Source organism: Triticum aestivum, chromosome 5B (assembly GCF_018294505.1).
Source record: "Triticum aestivum cultivar Chinese Spring chromosome 5B, IWGSC CS RefSeq v2.1, whole genome shotgun sequence".
NCBI lineage: Eukaryota > Viridiplantae > Streptophyta > Magnoliopsida > Poales > Poaceae > Triticum > Triticum aestivum.
The window spans coordinates 714,511,195-714,524,911 of NC_057807.1; the positions used below are offsets into that span (position 1 = coordinate 714,511,195).

The 13,717-nt window shown below is 47.0% G+C and overlaps 5 protein-coding genes across 18 annotated transcripts; 1 reads left to right on the top strand and 4 right to left on the bottom strand.

Annotated features, from left to right (window-relative positions):
- Positions 1-357: 357 nt before the first annotated feature.
- Positions 358-10,170, top strand: LOC123114518 (pentatricopeptide repeat-containing protein At5g52850, chloroplastic). 13 transcript variants are annotated; one of them, XM_044536034.1, is made up of 13 exons: positions 358-2,841; positions 3,260-4,185; positions 4,285-5,377; positions 5,924-6,050; positions 7,019-7,126; positions 7,224-7,419; positions 7,556-7,867; positions 7,951-8,094; positions 8,444-8,620; positions 9,062-9,120; positions 9,215-9,267; positions 9,343-9,453; positions 9,553-10,170. In XM_044536034.1, exon 1 carries the CDS (start codon positions 399-401, stop codon positions 2,541-2,543), a length of 2,145 nt encoding a protein of 714 aa, XP_044391969.1. In that variant the 5' UTR covers positions 358-398; the 3' UTR covers positions 2,544-2,841; positions 3,260-4,185; positions 4,285-5,377; positions 5,924-6,050; positions 7,019-7,126; positions 7,224-7,419; positions 7,556-7,867; positions 7,951-8,094; positions 8,444-8,620; positions 9,062-9,120; positions 9,215-9,267; positions 9,343-9,453; positions 9,553-10,170. The 13 variants fall into 13 exon arrangements, with proteins under 13 accessions (XP_044391969.1, XP_044391962.1, XP_044391968.1 ...); XM_044536027.1 differs by having other exon boundaries at positions 8,444-9,120; XM_044536033.1 differs by having other exon boundaries at positions 9,062-9,267.
- On the bottom strand, positions 3,136-4,911 carry LOC123114523 (uncharacterized). The gene is made up of 6 exons (XM_044536040.1): positions 4,540-4,911; positions 4,293-4,410; positions 4,132-4,213; positions 3,961-4,012; positions 3,793-3,847; positions 3,136-3,705 (listed from the first exon to the last, which is right to left on the bottom strand). The coding sequence occupies exons 1-6, from the start codon at positions 4,909-4,911 to the stop codon at positions 3,452-3,454; spliced, it is 933 nt and encodes a 310-aa protein (XP_044391975.1). The 3' UTR covers positions 3,136-3,451.
- On the bottom strand, positions 5,747-7,630 carry LOC123114524 (uncharacterized). Its single transcript, XM_044536041.1, has 6 exons — positions 7,283-7,630; positions 7,027-7,141; positions 6,851-6,932; positions 6,559-6,610; positions 6,410-6,464; positions 5,747-6,329 (listed from the first exon to the last, which is right to left on the bottom strand). The coding sequence occupies exons 1-6, from the start codon at positions 7,628-7,630 to the stop codon at positions 6,130-6,132; spliced, it is 852 nt and encodes a 283-aa protein (XP_044391976.1). The 3' UTR covers positions 5,747-6,129.
- LOC123114525 (uncharacterized) lies at positions 8,321-9,926 on the bottom strand. 2 transcript variants are annotated; one of them, XM_044536043.1, is made up of 6 exons: positions 9,588-9,926; positions 9,351-9,465; positions 9,176-9,257; positions 8,921-8,972; positions 8,774-8,828; positions 8,321-8,687 (listed from the first exon to the last, which is right to left on the bottom strand). In XM_044536043.1, the coding sequence occupies exons 1-6, from the start codon at positions 9,924-9,926 to the stop codon at positions 8,539-8,541; spliced, it is 792 nt and encodes a 263-aa protein (XP_044391978.1). In that variant the 3' UTR covers positions 8,321-8,538. The 2 variants fall into 2 exon arrangements, with proteins under 2 accessions (XP_044391978.1, XP_044391977.1); XM_044536042.1 differs by having other exon boundaries at positions 9,351-9,468.
- A 108-nt stretch (positions 10,171-10,278) lies between the features above and the next one.
- Positions 10,279-12,768, bottom strand: LOC123114521 (protein similar-like). The gene is made up of 2 exons (XM_044536037.1): positions 12,539-12,768; positions 10,279-12,289 (listed from the first exon to the last, which is right to left on the bottom strand). The coding sequence occupies exon 2, from the start codon at positions 12,214-12,216 to the stop codon at positions 10,279-10,281; it is 1,938 nt and encodes a 645-aa protein (XP_044391972.1). The 5' UTR covers positions 12,217-12,289; positions 12,539-12,768.
- Between the last annotated feature and the right edge of the window lie 949 nt (positions 12,769-13,717).

The following is a 13,717-nucleotide window of genomic DNA, read 5'->3' on the forward strand; positions in this document are numbered from 1 at the left end:
CAACCTAAAAATGAATGAATGAATGAATGAATGAATGAAGCAGATCATGTTGAGTCCATTTGGATTTGCAGAAATGAATGAAAAAGATTATCAAAGCATCTACAAACAAATAGTTGTAGATAACAAAATAAATAGATTCATCAGGTCAATGCTACTGCTGTTTATATATTTTTAGCTAGAGAAAATACTAGTATGTTTGAGCCTCTAAAATGTGTGAGTGAAGGAAATGGATTATATCTACTACATCTTGAGTCTATCTATCTGGATTTGAATCTTGTAATTTTGAAAACTGAATGGAAAGAAAGTGATAAATTCACAAGAAAGAATGGATTTTTATGTATCTGTAGCTGACTCTGACTCTGACTCTGACTCTGAGTGAGCGGCAGCCAGAAACAAGAATGCCGCTGCGGCTGCCGCGTCACCGCCGCCACCTCGCGCCGGCACCATGCGTCGGCCAGAGCCGTGCGGCGGCTTCGTGGGCCGCCGCCGTAGCCGACCACGCGCGCGCAGGCCGCCACGCCGCCGCGCTCACCGTCTTCCGACGCGTCCTCGCCGCCCACCCGGCCGCGGCCGCCGACGAGCTCGCCTACTCGGCGCTCCTCCGCTGCCGCGACGCCCGCCTGGGCTATCAGATACACGCGCAGGCGTGCCGCCGGGGCCTCGCCGCCTCCAACCCCGTCCTCGCCTGCTCCCTGCTCGCCTTCTACTCCGCCGCCCGCTCCGACCTCCCGGCCGCCGCCAGGCTGTTCGACGAAATGCCAATGCCGCGGAGGGACGCCGTCGCCTACACCGCCATGATGTCGGCTTTCATCCGCGCCGGCGACTGGGCCCGGGCCCTGGCGCTCTACCCTCGCATGCTCGCCGCCGGCGACGCGCCGCCCACCGAGCACACCTTCGCCAACCTGCTGGCACTCTGCGCCTCCAGGCAGCTGTGCTGCCACGGGAGGCAGCTCCACGCGCAGCTCCTCCGCTGGGGGGCCGACCTCAACCTGGTGCTCAAGACCGCGCTCCTCCACATGTACTCCAGCTGTGGCTTCATGGACCACGCGCACGCCGTGCTCTGCTCCACGCCCGACACGGACGTCGTGCTCTGGACGGCCATGATTGCCGGCTACTCACGCGCAGGAGACCTCCAGGCCGCTCTGCGCATGTTCCGTCACATGGAACAGGCTGGCGTGCTGCCCAGTGCCTTCACCTTCTCCGGGATCATCACCGCCTGTGCTTCTTCTTCCTCTGCCCAGCCCCAGGCGTCACAGACTGGACGGCAGCTCCATGCCCGCGTCTTCAAGTTTGCTCTGGAGCACGACATCTCTGTCTGCAACGCGCTCGTCGACTTGTACAGCAAGTCGTCCGCCCGTCTGCTCGACCTGCTCCATGCGTTCAGTGCCACAGACAGCCCGAATGTGGTGTCCTGGACTGCCTTGATCTCTGGACTTGCACGCCATGGCAGAGACAAGGATGCATTTGCGGCGTTCGCAGAGATGCGGGCCAGCGAGGTGCAACCCAACTCATTCACCGTCTCCACCCTTCTCAAGGGCTGTGGCTCCTCAGAATCTTTCCTACATGCTACAAAAATCCATGCTTATGTGCTCAAGACCAGCCTTGGGTCTTTGGATGTGTCTGTTGGGAACTCGCTGGTCGATCTTTATTCCAGGTTTGCAAGAATGGATGACGCGTGGGCAGTCGCGACAACAATGGTCTGTGCAAGGGACAACCTCACATACACAAGCCTTGCAAAGGGGCTGAATCAGATCGGCCTTCCAAGCAAGGCCCTTGAGTTGGTGGTCCTCATGTTTCGTGAGGAGGTTCGTATCGACGGTTTCAGTCTCGCCTGCTTCCTCTCTGCCGCTGCGACCTTGCCATCCGTAGTGCCTGGAAAGCACTTGCACTGCTGCTCGCTGAAATTGGGATTGAGCAGTCAGGTCCCAGTTTCCAACAGCCTTATCAACATGTACAGCAAGCATAAGTGTGTGGAGGATGCTAAGAGCGTTTTCCACTCAATCAGGGAGCCAAGTGTCGTGTCGTGGAACGCACTAATATCTGGGCTGGCATACAACAATGAGTGCTATTATGAAGCGCTGTCGGTTTTCGAAGACATGACATTGGCTGGGGCACAGCCTGATAGTATCACTTTCTCTGCTGTGCTTTATGCCTGCACTCATGGTGGCTTCGTTGACATTGGCATCAACCATTTCAACTCTATGAGGAATTCGTTTGGTGTTTCCCCACAAAGGAGCCACTACACGCTCTTTCTGGATATGTTAGGACGAGCGGGTCGTCTTACGGAGGCGGCATGCACCATTGAGGCCATGCCCATCCGTCCTGACGTGTCCATGTACAAGAATCTGTTAGCATTTTGCGAGCTCCATAATGATCTGGTTGTTGCAGAAAATATCACAAGGAAGGCACTGGAGTTATACCCATCGGACACAGTATTTCAGAATACCCTTTCAGGCATCAGTGGTGCTCCTTGGAAACATGAGTGTGGTGCTCCATGGAAACACAGGATGAAGAGTGATGCAGATATTCAAGCTAAAGCCTAACAGATGCGAGCTAAGATCTGTTTCTCTATGCCAGGTTCTTGGATGCTTCCTATATGGATTTCCCACCAAAAAATAAGAGCCACAAGGATTATTCCTCAGGCTATTTCTTTCGACATCGAGCATGGGCTTACGACAAGAGCAACGCAGGATTTTGTCAGCGGTCTTTTTCCTCTTCAAGGATTTTTATAGAAATTCCTCTGCATTGAAATCACATGAGACATTCTATAAAAATAAAATAGATTATGTTCCACCCCATTCTGAATCAAGCTCTTTGAGAGTCACTGCAGTGCAGAGTATGGTATGTGGTATCCACTTAGTCAGTATACAATGTCAATGATTTGAGTTCTGGTAAGCGTCATGTGCTAAGACAGGCAGAATGCTTGGTCTAAACTCTAAATAACTTCAGATAGAATATCTAATGCCACATACGTAAATAAATAACTTGTGTAGTATACAGATTGTGGGGTAGCCTCTTGAAGAAAATTAGAAAAACCGCGAACATGCATAGATTGTAGAATGATGCAGCAGTTTTTACAGAAGAATCCGTGGGCAGAATTTCTAGGGGACAATTTTATGTATGCTGTCAGGAAAATATAAGAATGTGACAGTAGTATTTCTGGGTACTTGTTACAGCAATATCTTGTGGTTATATTTATACATCCCTGCACTAACAGCAATTTTATAAGAGCGAAATGATGTTCATTTCTTCTTCACAGGGGCAAGGATAGGATAAGTGTTGGGAAACAAATAAACATCATGTGGAAGATTCTGATCCATCGACATTTGCCGAAGTGTGGCTGGTTCTTATAGGTCCTTCTCTGATCCTTCACTCGTGATGTTGCCGGTAATTGATTGCAACCACATGGTGACTATTCTTCGTAGACTTTTCTGGGATATATATTAGTTCCTTACATGAACTGCTTGAAAATGTTATACAACACGTCGAGCACCGTATCCAGTCTTCGTGCCACAAATGACCAGAAGCGGAAATTATATGCTAGAAGATACACGATACAAGGCTCCAGGTATAATTTGTAAAGCTTCACAACAAATGACCAGAAGCGGATAGAATATGCAAGAAGGTACACGATAACAGGCTCCAGGAGGAATTTGTAAAACTTCACGCAGGACTGGACTAGTGCTTCTGGATTCTGTAGAAAATCTGCATGTATATATACTTTCATGCTTAGCTGGATTTTAGGTAGTATTATGGTTTATACTACTGAAGAGTTTATACATATATACATACCTTCAGCTTGTTTTGGAAGTAGGTCGAACAAAAAGGTAACAAATAGAAGTATGTCCTGTAAGAATTGGAAATATTCCATGGAGGGCAATTAGCTAGAGGTATTCGTCAATCAGACTAATATAGTTGGATGCAGCAGCAAAAATAAGCTATTAGTAATAGTATGCCTACCAATGCCAGATTTACTGGTTTCACAGGTGACTCGTTGAAGATGTGGACTTTCCTGCGGTGTCAATTAGAGAACATGCGACATTAGAAAGAAAGAGAATACCAAGGTGAGAGCACAATATTGTGTAGAAATTAGAGAACATGCTATCACGAGTGGGTATTAATTTCAGCTACCTAATAAGAAGGGCTTCTCCTTTTGCTGAACACATGTAGAAGCTGCAGCCTCTGGTAAATGGGATGATCTTACCGTTCCACTCTGCAACAAGATGATATCATTATCACTCACCAGATTGCCTGCCACTTATTTCTTTCAATTCCATGCTACAGGAACTTACCAAGGTGCCATATTGCTGCAGCAACAGTGGGTTCTACTCCTTGACAAACCTCATCAATAGCAAATTTGACATTCTTTCTCATAGCTTCCATAAGCCTTGCGAAGTATGCAATAGTATCCTGCAGTCAGCAAACTAGCTGTTGTGAGTATGGGAACCTTGTTTTAAATTAATAGCTTGATGGCCAAATACGCAGGGGACTCAACCATGAGTTATTGGAGGATATGAGAGAATGAGGTGCTGGTAAAACCTTGATGTCCAGTGGTTTATAATATGAAGTGTGCTTGACGGTGCAATCAGGGTCAATCAGCTCCATGAGCCGTGCGATGTCCTTGTCATTGAGGGAGGAGCAGAACTCCTGGATCACATGTGTCATGGGTGAAGATGGTAAGGTATTACCTCTGCGGTCAGCATTGTTGAGTCCCCCCGTTGCATTTGGCCCTGGTATCGCTCGTCTGGGCTTTGGCGAATATTGTTGCCTCTCCCCCCACTCGACGCTTATCTGCTGGCGCTGGGACAGTGGGCGTTGTTTTAGGTTGAAAGAGGGAGACTGGAAAGAGACAAGCGTGAGGGCAGAGTTCATGGCGTTTGGGTGTTTGAATGCAGAAAGATGTGAAGGCATAGAGGAATGAGGTGTGATATAGTGTTGCTGGGCACTTTTGGTTGCTTGGCTATTAGAGAATGGATCTGAGTATAGCAGGGAGGCTTCCTGGCATGGAATAATTAGCGTGGTGCATTGCTAAAGCATAAAGATTTGTTACGATATGAAGTAAGGAATGTCTGCCTACATAATTTATGGAGTATCATGCCAATCTGTAAAAGGGTAGTATAACTTTGTTCCTTGGTTTTCTTTATGCTCTGATTTACTTTACATTGAGTTCCTTGGTTGTCTACAGAAAAGAAGACAAGGAGGGACTTGTCAAGGAAGGAAGAAAGAGGAAGAGAAAAAGAAAGAGAAGGCTGTATATCTTGGGAAAAGGGAAAGGGAAATTAAGGGGAAGAGGAAGACTGAGACTGATTTTGGTTGTCGTCACTTCCAGAAGAAGACTGAGACTGCCTCTAATACAGCGTCAATGATTTGAGTTCTGGTAAGCGTTATATGAACCTCCAAGTGATAATTGTTTTGTCTTGCCTTCTTTAGTGGGAAGGGGAGCTATGAGGACTGAAGCATCATTCTTTACCTGGATATTTTACTTCCACAAAAAGGGAAAATAATCTGGAATATGGAGTCAATTTCAAGCTTCAAATGGAAATATCTAATGCTACACACGGAAACAGATATCTTTACATTGCTGTCAGGGCTAAGCTGAAATATGGTACGACACTTGAAAGTGTTTACACTCCTGTGAAGTGCAGACCATACTGCGTAGACAGATTGTGGGGTAGTGTTCCCTCTTAAAGTAAAACCAACAACTGCACAAATAGGAAAATATTATAAGATGCTACTGCAGCTGTTTACACAAGAATTCGTAAGCAGAATATCTAGGGGGCATTTTATTCGATGCTGGAAATTAGTACGTGTAACAATAGTATTGGTCACTTCTTCTTACAACAATATCCTGTGGTTATATACATCCCTATGCTAACAGACATTTCCTTTGAAGAGTGAAATGATGTCCATTTCTGTTTCACAGGAGCAAAAGTAGGAAGCCTCTGGGAAACAAACCAACATCATGTGGCATATTCTGAGCCATTGACAGTCCCTATACTGCAGCTGGTTGTTGTAGGTCCTTAGCTCATCCTTTACCCGTGATGTTACCGGTAATTGATTGCAACCACACAGGTTATCTTCGAAAATTGCTATTCTTCTGAATATGGAGTTTTCAGTGATATTAGTTCTTTACAGGAACCGCTTGAAAATGTTATACAGCATGTTGAGCACCATAGTGAATCCTTGTGCCACATATGACCAGAAGCGGGTATAATATGCAAGAATAGGGACGTCGGTATAACATGCAAGAAGAGGGACGATAAAAGGCCCACAGAATTTGTAAAACCTCGCGAAGAACCGAGCTAGTGCTTCTTTATTCTTTAGGAAACCTGCACGTGTAATTCCATGCTTAGCTGGATTTTAACCAATAATAGTTTATACTAAACAGATTATTTGATGAAGAGCATACCTTTAGCTATATATGGGAATGTGTCGAACACGTTGGTCACAAAATTAAGTATTTCCTGTAAGCATTGGAATATTTCATTAGGATTTTAAATGGAACTAAAATTTTAGTTGGGTGCAGCAGGAAAAAAAGAAGCTCGTTAGTACGCGTACCAATGCTAGCCTTCCTGGTTTCAGGGGTGACTCGTCGAAGATATGAACTTTCCTGCAGGGTGGGTGAAAACATTTCTGTGTCAGGTCAAGGGGAGCATTACCTCTTAAGAGAAAAATACCTATCTAGAGGCCAAACCCTAGTTTCCAAACAAAGAAAGCATACGGAATATAACCACTAAAGCATTATAGTTCCAACAGCTTGCCTAACATGGATGGAAACACTGAAACACTGTGTTATATAGAAATTAAACGATAGGGTTCAGGGTATACAGTAGTTATTAATCTCATCTACCTAATAAGAAGCGCCGCTCCATTTGCTGAACACATGAAGAAACTGCAGCCCTTGGCAAATGGGATCATCTCTCCGCGCCACTCTGTAACATGCAGCATGATGATACAATTATCCTTCTTATCCTCTACCAGATTGCCTAGCACTTATAATTCCAATTCCATGGTGCAGGATCTTACCAAGGTGCCACATCACGGCCACAGTGGGTTCTACTCCTTGACAAACCTCATCGATAGCAAATTTGGCATTCTTCCCCATAACTTTCATAAGCCTTGTGAAGTAAGTATGGGTATTCTGCATGCATCAAAGTTGTTTCTGTGAATTCCGAGTATGGGAAACTGGCTTTAAATTAATAGCCTGATGGTTAAATATGCAGAGGACTGAGCCATAGAGATATTGGAGCAGATGAAAAAGTGAGATGCATGCGGGTAAAACCTTGACATCCAGCGGTTTATAATATGCAGTGTCCTCGATGACGCAATCAAGGGAAATCAGCTTCTCGAGTCGTGTGATGTCCTTGTCATTGAGGGAGGAGTAGAACTCCTGAATCACATCTGTCAGGGGTGAAGATGGTAAGTTATTGCCTCCACCGTAAGCACCGGTTGCATTCGGCCCTGGTATGGCTCGTATGGGCTTTGCTGAACATAGTTGCCTCTTCCGCCGCTTGATGCTGATCTGCTGGTGGCGGGACTGCGGGTGCTGTTTTAGGTTGAAAGAAGAGGGAGACTGGAAGGAGACAAGCGCGAGGGCAGAATTCATGGTGTTTGGGTGTATGCTTTGCATGCAGAAAGAGGTGAAGGCATAGTGGAACAAGGTGTGATATAGTCATGTCGGGTTGGTGGGCATTTCTGGTTGCTTGCTGGTTAGAGAATGAATCTGAGTATACATAGAGGGGAAGAAGCTTCCTGGCATCAAATGTTAAAGCATGAACATTTGTTTGTTACCATATGAAGTAAGGAATCGCTTTGGATATAATATATAGAGGCAGGCAAGGTAAGAATCATGCCAATTTGTGAAAAGGTATTGCTTTGTTCCTTTTGCTATGCTTTACATTGAGTTTCCCTGAAGAAGAAGCCTAAGGACTGCTTTCTTCACGGCAGCAGCAGCTTCAGGAAGAGGAGGAAGTGGGAACCTCATTCTTCATGGTCCTCGTCTCCTCCAGCGTGCCGGACACCACCATGGCTCATCTGCCTCATCTTCTTTGAATACTCTCCGCATGGACGCCAGCTTACTTGGTTACGCCATAGGTAATTGTTCCAATGCCTCCTGCTCCTGCTGCTGCAATCACAAATGAGCCAGTACAGAGGCAGAGGCCATGCCCATCCAGTCTGACTTGTCGACGTACTGAAACCATACTCTTTTAGAGTCAATGCAGAGTTACGGTATGATGGTATCCACTTATAGTTAGTTAACCAAGGATTTCACCATCCCACACACAAGGAAGGAACCACACATAGGCAGGCACAATAGTAATATTAGAATGTGATAGTAGCATTGCTCAGTACTTCCTGTCTTTCTTACAACAATACACATTCCTACAAACACCGACAGCCATTTTCTTTTAAGACTGAAATGACACCGTTTTTTGTTTCACAGGAGCAAGAATAGGATGAGCCTCGGGAAATAAACCAGGGTATCTTTGAGAACTGCTATTCTTCTGAAAATGTGGGATTTCCTGTGGTATTGCCTCCTTACATGAACTCCTTGCATATGCTATACAAAATGAGGAGTCCCGTAATCAATCCACCCGCCACAAATCTGAAAAGACGCGCGGTAAGCTCCATGCAGAGCTCGTAAAGCTTGACAAAGGACCCAAGCCCTTTTGTGTCCTGTAGAATTTCTGCATGTGTGTTTCCATGCTTAGCTGGGTTTTAAGTGGTTCTAGTTTATTACTGTACTAAAAAGTTGAATTTATGAAGCACATACTTTCAGCTGATTCTGGATTTTTGTCGAACGAATAGGCAACGGAATGAAGTATGTCCTGTAGGGATTGGAATATTTCATGAAACACAATTAGCTAGAGGTAGTCAGACTAAGAAATATAGTTGGATGCAGCAGCAGAATTATGCCTACCAGTGCCTGGTTTCCTTGTTTCACAGGTGACTCATTGAAGATATGAACTTTCCTGCAGCGTGGGTGAAAACATTTATTTATTACCCCCTCCGTAAAGAAATATAAGAGTAGTGGTCTAAAGGCTCTTATATTTCTTTACAGAGGGAGTACATCTAAAAGAAATATAATCTTCAAGAGATGGATGGAAATATAGAAACACGGTATTAATATTATATGGAAATTTTGAGAATATGTTTTCTTGAGAATCTCTGCTACCTGATAAGAAGCTCGTCTCCATTTGCTGAACACGTGCAGAAACTAAGGCCTTGGGTAAATGGGATGATCTTACCTTTCCACTCTGCAACAAGGTGATATCATTAGCATGTACTTTACCAGACTGCCTGCCACTTATATATATAATGTGAAAAAATTCCACGCTGCAGGATCTTACCAAGGTGCCACAATACCACGGCAGCAGTGGGTTCTACTCCTTGACAAATCTCATCGATGGCAAATTTGGCATTCTCCCCCATGGATCCCATGAGCCTTGCGAAGTAGGTCATCGTCTTCTGCATGCAGCAGCAAAGTTGTTGTTATTGTTGTGAGTATGGGAACTTGGTTCTAATTTATTTGTTTGTTGCCTTGATGGTCAGATATGCAGAGATATTGGAGCAGATGAGAGAATAACCTTGAAGTTAAGTGGTTTGTAATAGGAAGCGTGCTCGACGGTGCAGTCAGGGTCAATCAGCTCCATGAGCCGTGCGATGTCCTTGTCATTGAGGGAGGAATAGAACTCGTGAATCACATCTGTCAGGGGGGAAGATGGTAAGGCATTATCTCCATCTCCATGGAAAGCTTTGTTGAGACCCCTGGTTGCTTTTGGCCCTGGTATTGATCGTATGGGCTTTGGCGAACATTGTTGGCTCTTCCCCGACTTGGCGCTTATCTTGTGTCGCCGGGACAAGAGGCGCTGTTTTGGGTTGAGAGAGGGAGAGTGGAAGGAGACAAGTGTGAGGGCAGAATTCATGGCGTTTGGGTGTTTGAATGCAGAAAGATGGCCAATGCATAGGGGAATGAGGTGTGATATAGCAGCGTTGGTGGGCATTTTTCGGTTGCTTGGTGGTCAGACAAGGAATCCGACTGAGTACATACATATGGATGGAATAATTAGCATGGTGGTGCATTGCTAAAGCATAAAAATTCGTTATGATATGAAGTTAGGAATATCTTCCTACATAATAATGTACAGAGCCAGGCCAATCAGTAAAAAGGTATTTGCTTTCTTCCTTGGTTTTTTTTTACATTGAGGTCCTGAGAGAGTATAGGAGGCTTTGCATGTGTTGTCTTCTACAGAAAAGAAGAGAAGAGAAGAGAAGAGGTCACTTGCGGAAGAAGCCTAAGACTGCCTTCTTGGTTGGCGGCTTGTACGCCTTGGTGGACTTGCCGATAGCTTTCTTGGCGGCCGCAGAAAGAGGAGGGGCAGCACCAGCAGCAGGAGCAGATAACATGTCTTGCTCCCTGCCCTCATCCTCAGCTGTCTCCTCCAGTCCGCTCGGCGCTGCCCATGGCTCGTCCGCGTCTTCTTCTGAGAACACTCTCCGCATCGTCTGCAGCTTATTTGGCGGCGCCGGAGGAGGTAACTGGGCAAATGCTGCCTTCTCCGTCTTTGACGGGCTGTAGTCGTATGCAGGATCTGTCTCAAGCTGCTTGGTTTTGCCCGCCGCCGCCGCTGCTACTTGTTTCGTGATGCTCTCCACCTCAAACGAATCCCCCTCGTCATCGTCTGATAACGCCAACTGCTGCTGCTGCTGCATTTTCATTTGCCGCTCTTGCTCAGCCGCCTGCTTCATTTGCTGCTCCTGCTCAGCCAACTGCTGCTTCATTCGCTGCTCCTTCATCTGCTGCTCCTGCTGCAGCTTCATCTGCTGCTCCTGCTGCAGCTTCATTTGCTGCTCCTGCTCCATCTTCATTTGCTGCTCTTGCTCAGCCGCCTGCTGCTGCTGCTGTACCGGTACTTGATGCTCTTTATGGGCATGGCCCCCACCAGGCAGTGTCATGTCATCGTCGGAAGAGTCGCTGATGAGCTCCACGTCCACCGCCGCCACCTCATGAGACCTGCTGCTGTACTCTACGGTACTCTTCACCTCCTCCGACATTGTTGCTGCTTCTGCTTCTGCTTCTACTTGTTCTGCTGCTGCCTCTTCTTCTTTGTTGGCGGAGGCGTAGGCATAGGCGTAAGCATAGGCAGTGGCACCCGCAGAGGAGGAAGACGTGGACGAGGAGCTGCTCTTGCGGCTGGCCTCGGGAACCGTGACCGGCTGGCCCTGCATCTTCTCCGTGACGAAGTAGGGCCTGAAGCGGGATGGCCGGAAGTCGCTGACGTGCGGCGCACCCACGGTGAAGCTCTCGTGCCGTCGGAACAGCATGGCGTTCTTCTGGGCCGCCCCCGGGATGGACGACGGCTGCGGTGGTGCTTGGAGATGGAGATCGTCGTCAATATCATCGAAGAAGGGGTTGCGCGAGGGGCGTAGGCCGAGCATGGAGGGTGCGGAGTCGGGGAAGTTGTCGTCCTCGTCGTAGGGCCCGTCGAGGTCGAAGGGGTTCCTCTTCCGAGTGGCGATGCTGAGCTTGGACGGGTCGTCGGCGAGGTCCATGACGTGATGGTGTTGGTGGTGGTGTTGGTGGAGGGGTCGCTGGTGGCCGCGGGCGCGGCGCCTGGACATGAGCTTCTCGACGGTGGCGTTCATCTCGAGCTCGAGCGAGCCGATGTTCTCGATGCTCTTGGCGTCATCGGCCGTCCACGCGACCGCCCGCACCGCGTCCTTTTTGTGGGAGCGGTGGTGGTTGTGCTGCTTTTCTTCATGGTCAGAGTCGGTTGATTCAGATTCGGTGTTGGCGGCGGTGTCGTCGGGGTCGGGGAAGGAGGCGTGTGAGGAGGCGGTGGACATGGCCCTGGGTGGGCGGTTGTCATTTTCGTGTGCGGATGAGGAGGAGTCGTCGCTGGATTCGTAGGAGGGCTGGTGGTGATGTCTGCTGCTGGTGCTCCCTCCGATGGGGGCTGTACTTGGTTGGCATTGTGGTGGGCGGTGGGTGATCTTCTTGTAGACATGCGGGTCATGATCCTGGGGCACGCTGTGGAGGAGGACGATGCCGAGGAGGAGGGCGGTGAGGACGAAGACCGGGACGGCGGCGAGGATGAAGGCGAAGACGGGGTAGACCAAGGCGTAGGTGAAGGCGAGGAAGAGGAGGAAGTAGAAGAGGAGAGGGTGGCGGTGGAAGAAGGCCGGCGCCCCTTCAATCTCCTCCTCCTCGTCCATGGCACCGGCACCGGCACCACCGCAGGTCGACCGCCGGCGCACCCGATGAGCTCACAACATGAACATGGTGGATCTGCATGCATGCATCATCAAGACAATAACAGCACAAGAAGAATAATCAGGAAAGAATGGAATGATCTCCAATCCTACGCATACAACAACAACAACAGCAGCATGCATCCATGAATGTAATGTAATTAACAAGCAAGCAAGCAAGCAACCAAGGATGAATGAATCGATCGATCCATCGTTTGATTGATTACAGGAGAGAAGAGGAGAGGAGAGGGAATTAACGAATGCATGTAATTAATTATTCAATTACCAGGATCTTAATTAATCGGTAGAGATTGTCGTTTGTTGAGGAAGGCAGTCAGTCAGGCAGGCAGCCAAGAAAGACGGATGCTGCAGGAATGGCATTTTTTTTGGGTCCATCCACGCCGGCCTGCCACCTGCTACTACTATTCTTGTCTCCTCTGTCTCTCTCAAACTGAGGACACACAAAATACATTTTCTTTTTTACAAATCATCCATAACTTTATTCATAATCACAACTGTTACATGTACAACAATGCCTTTGGGGTTCAAGCTCCAACAAATTACGTACAAACCAGGGTTGACATTTCATATTTTGGTGGGTCTCAAATATTTGGAACCCCGAAATTTTGAGCCAGATTACAAGTACTCTTATTTTTTTTAAGGTTTATTAACTTTATATTTTTTTTGGTGAATACTGGAAACTCACAATCCCGAAAGTAATCTGAAATCTGCTTTAAATTTTGCATATTTTGGTGACGTCTGAAATTGTTTAGTTTTCAAAATTGAAAACCATGCTACAAACTAACTCGTATAACTACGGATTATGATGAAGTCTCTCGGAGACATCTTCCTAGTGGTATCGATCTTTGCAAGATGAAATACGGCCAAATAAAGAGGCTGTAATTTGACCAAAATAACAACACTGCTACTCGTTCATGGTTTCTGTTAGCCCTTTAAGTTGTTCATCTTAAAAGATGACAAGTCGTGAGCAATGAAGGAACTTGAGCTGCGGATGATCCACCAACAGTCGAACCACAAGATCTTTCACCGTAGTAGCGAGGGAACATTTCAACTCCACAAAGAATAAAACTAATAAAAGCAACATGACACAATAACATAAACTCATCTGATCTGAATAATCTGCTCCGAGTCTTTTTTGGCTTCATGAGAAAGAATTGAAATAATTTTATTCACAAAAGCACTATGAGACCATCACCAGAAAGACGTCGCCGCCGACCACAAAACTCTTAAGTATTCGAGGCCCCCCTCCCCCACTCAGCTCCAAGATGGCAACCAGAGACGAGGGATCTCCTGCACCGGCTGTTGTTCTTCGTCCTCAAACCCTAACTCTTCTAAGAAAATAATGCTAATAACCTATAGATAATATGAAGATAAGATCTCTCTCGCTCGACTCTCTCCCTCACCCGCGAGGTTACTTCACTTGGCTCTATCCATCCTCGTTCTC

Excerpts from the sequence above, each read along its gene's own strand:
- LOC123114518 (XM_044536024.1), top strand. The coding sequence starts at position 399 with ATGCCGCTGCGGCTGCCGCGTCACCGCCGCCACCTCGCGCCGGCACCA.
- LOC123114523 (XM_044536040.1), bottom strand. The coding sequence starts at position 4,911 with ATGCCTTCACATCTTTCTGCATTCAAACACCCAAACGCCATGAACTCT. Across the intron at positions 4,214-4,292 it reads TGCAGCAATATGGCACCTTG|AGTGGAACGGTAAGATCATC; the intron begins GTAAGTTCCTGT and ends ATCTTGTTGCAG. Across the intron at positions 4,013-4,131 it reads GGAGAAGCCCTTCTTATTAG|GAAAGTCCACATCTTCAACG; the intron begins GTAGCTGAAATT and ends TTGACACCGCAG.
- LOC123114524 (XM_044536041.1), bottom strand. The coding sequence starts at position 7,630 with ATGCAAAGCATACACCCAAACACCATGAATTCTGCCCTCGCGCTTGTC. Across the intron at positions 7,142-7,282 it reads ATAAACCGCTGGATGTCAAG|AATACCCATACTTACTTCAC; the intron begins GTTTTACCCGCA and ends TGATGCATGCAG. Across the intron at positions 6,465-6,558 it reads AACCAGGAAGGCTAGCATTG|GAAATACTTAATTTTGTGAC; the intron begins GTACGCGTACTA and ends CAATGCTTACAG.
- LOC123114525 (XM_044536042.1), bottom strand. The coding sequence starts at position 9,926 with ATGAATTCTGCCCTCACACTTGTCTCCTTCCACTCTCCCTCTCTCAAC. Across the intron at positions 9,258-9,350 it reads CGTGGTATTGTGGCACCTTG|AGTGGAAAGGTAAGATCATC; the intron begins GTAAGATCCTGC and ends ACCTTGTTGCAG. Across the intron at positions 8,688-8,773 it reads AAATCCAGAATCAGCTGAAA|AAATTCTACAGGACACAAAA; the intron begins GTATGTGCTTCA and ends ACACACATGCAG.
- LOC123114521 (XM_044536037.1), bottom strand. The coding sequence starts at position 12,216 with ATGGACGAGGAGGAGGAGATTGAAGGGGCGCCGGCCTTCTTCCACCGC.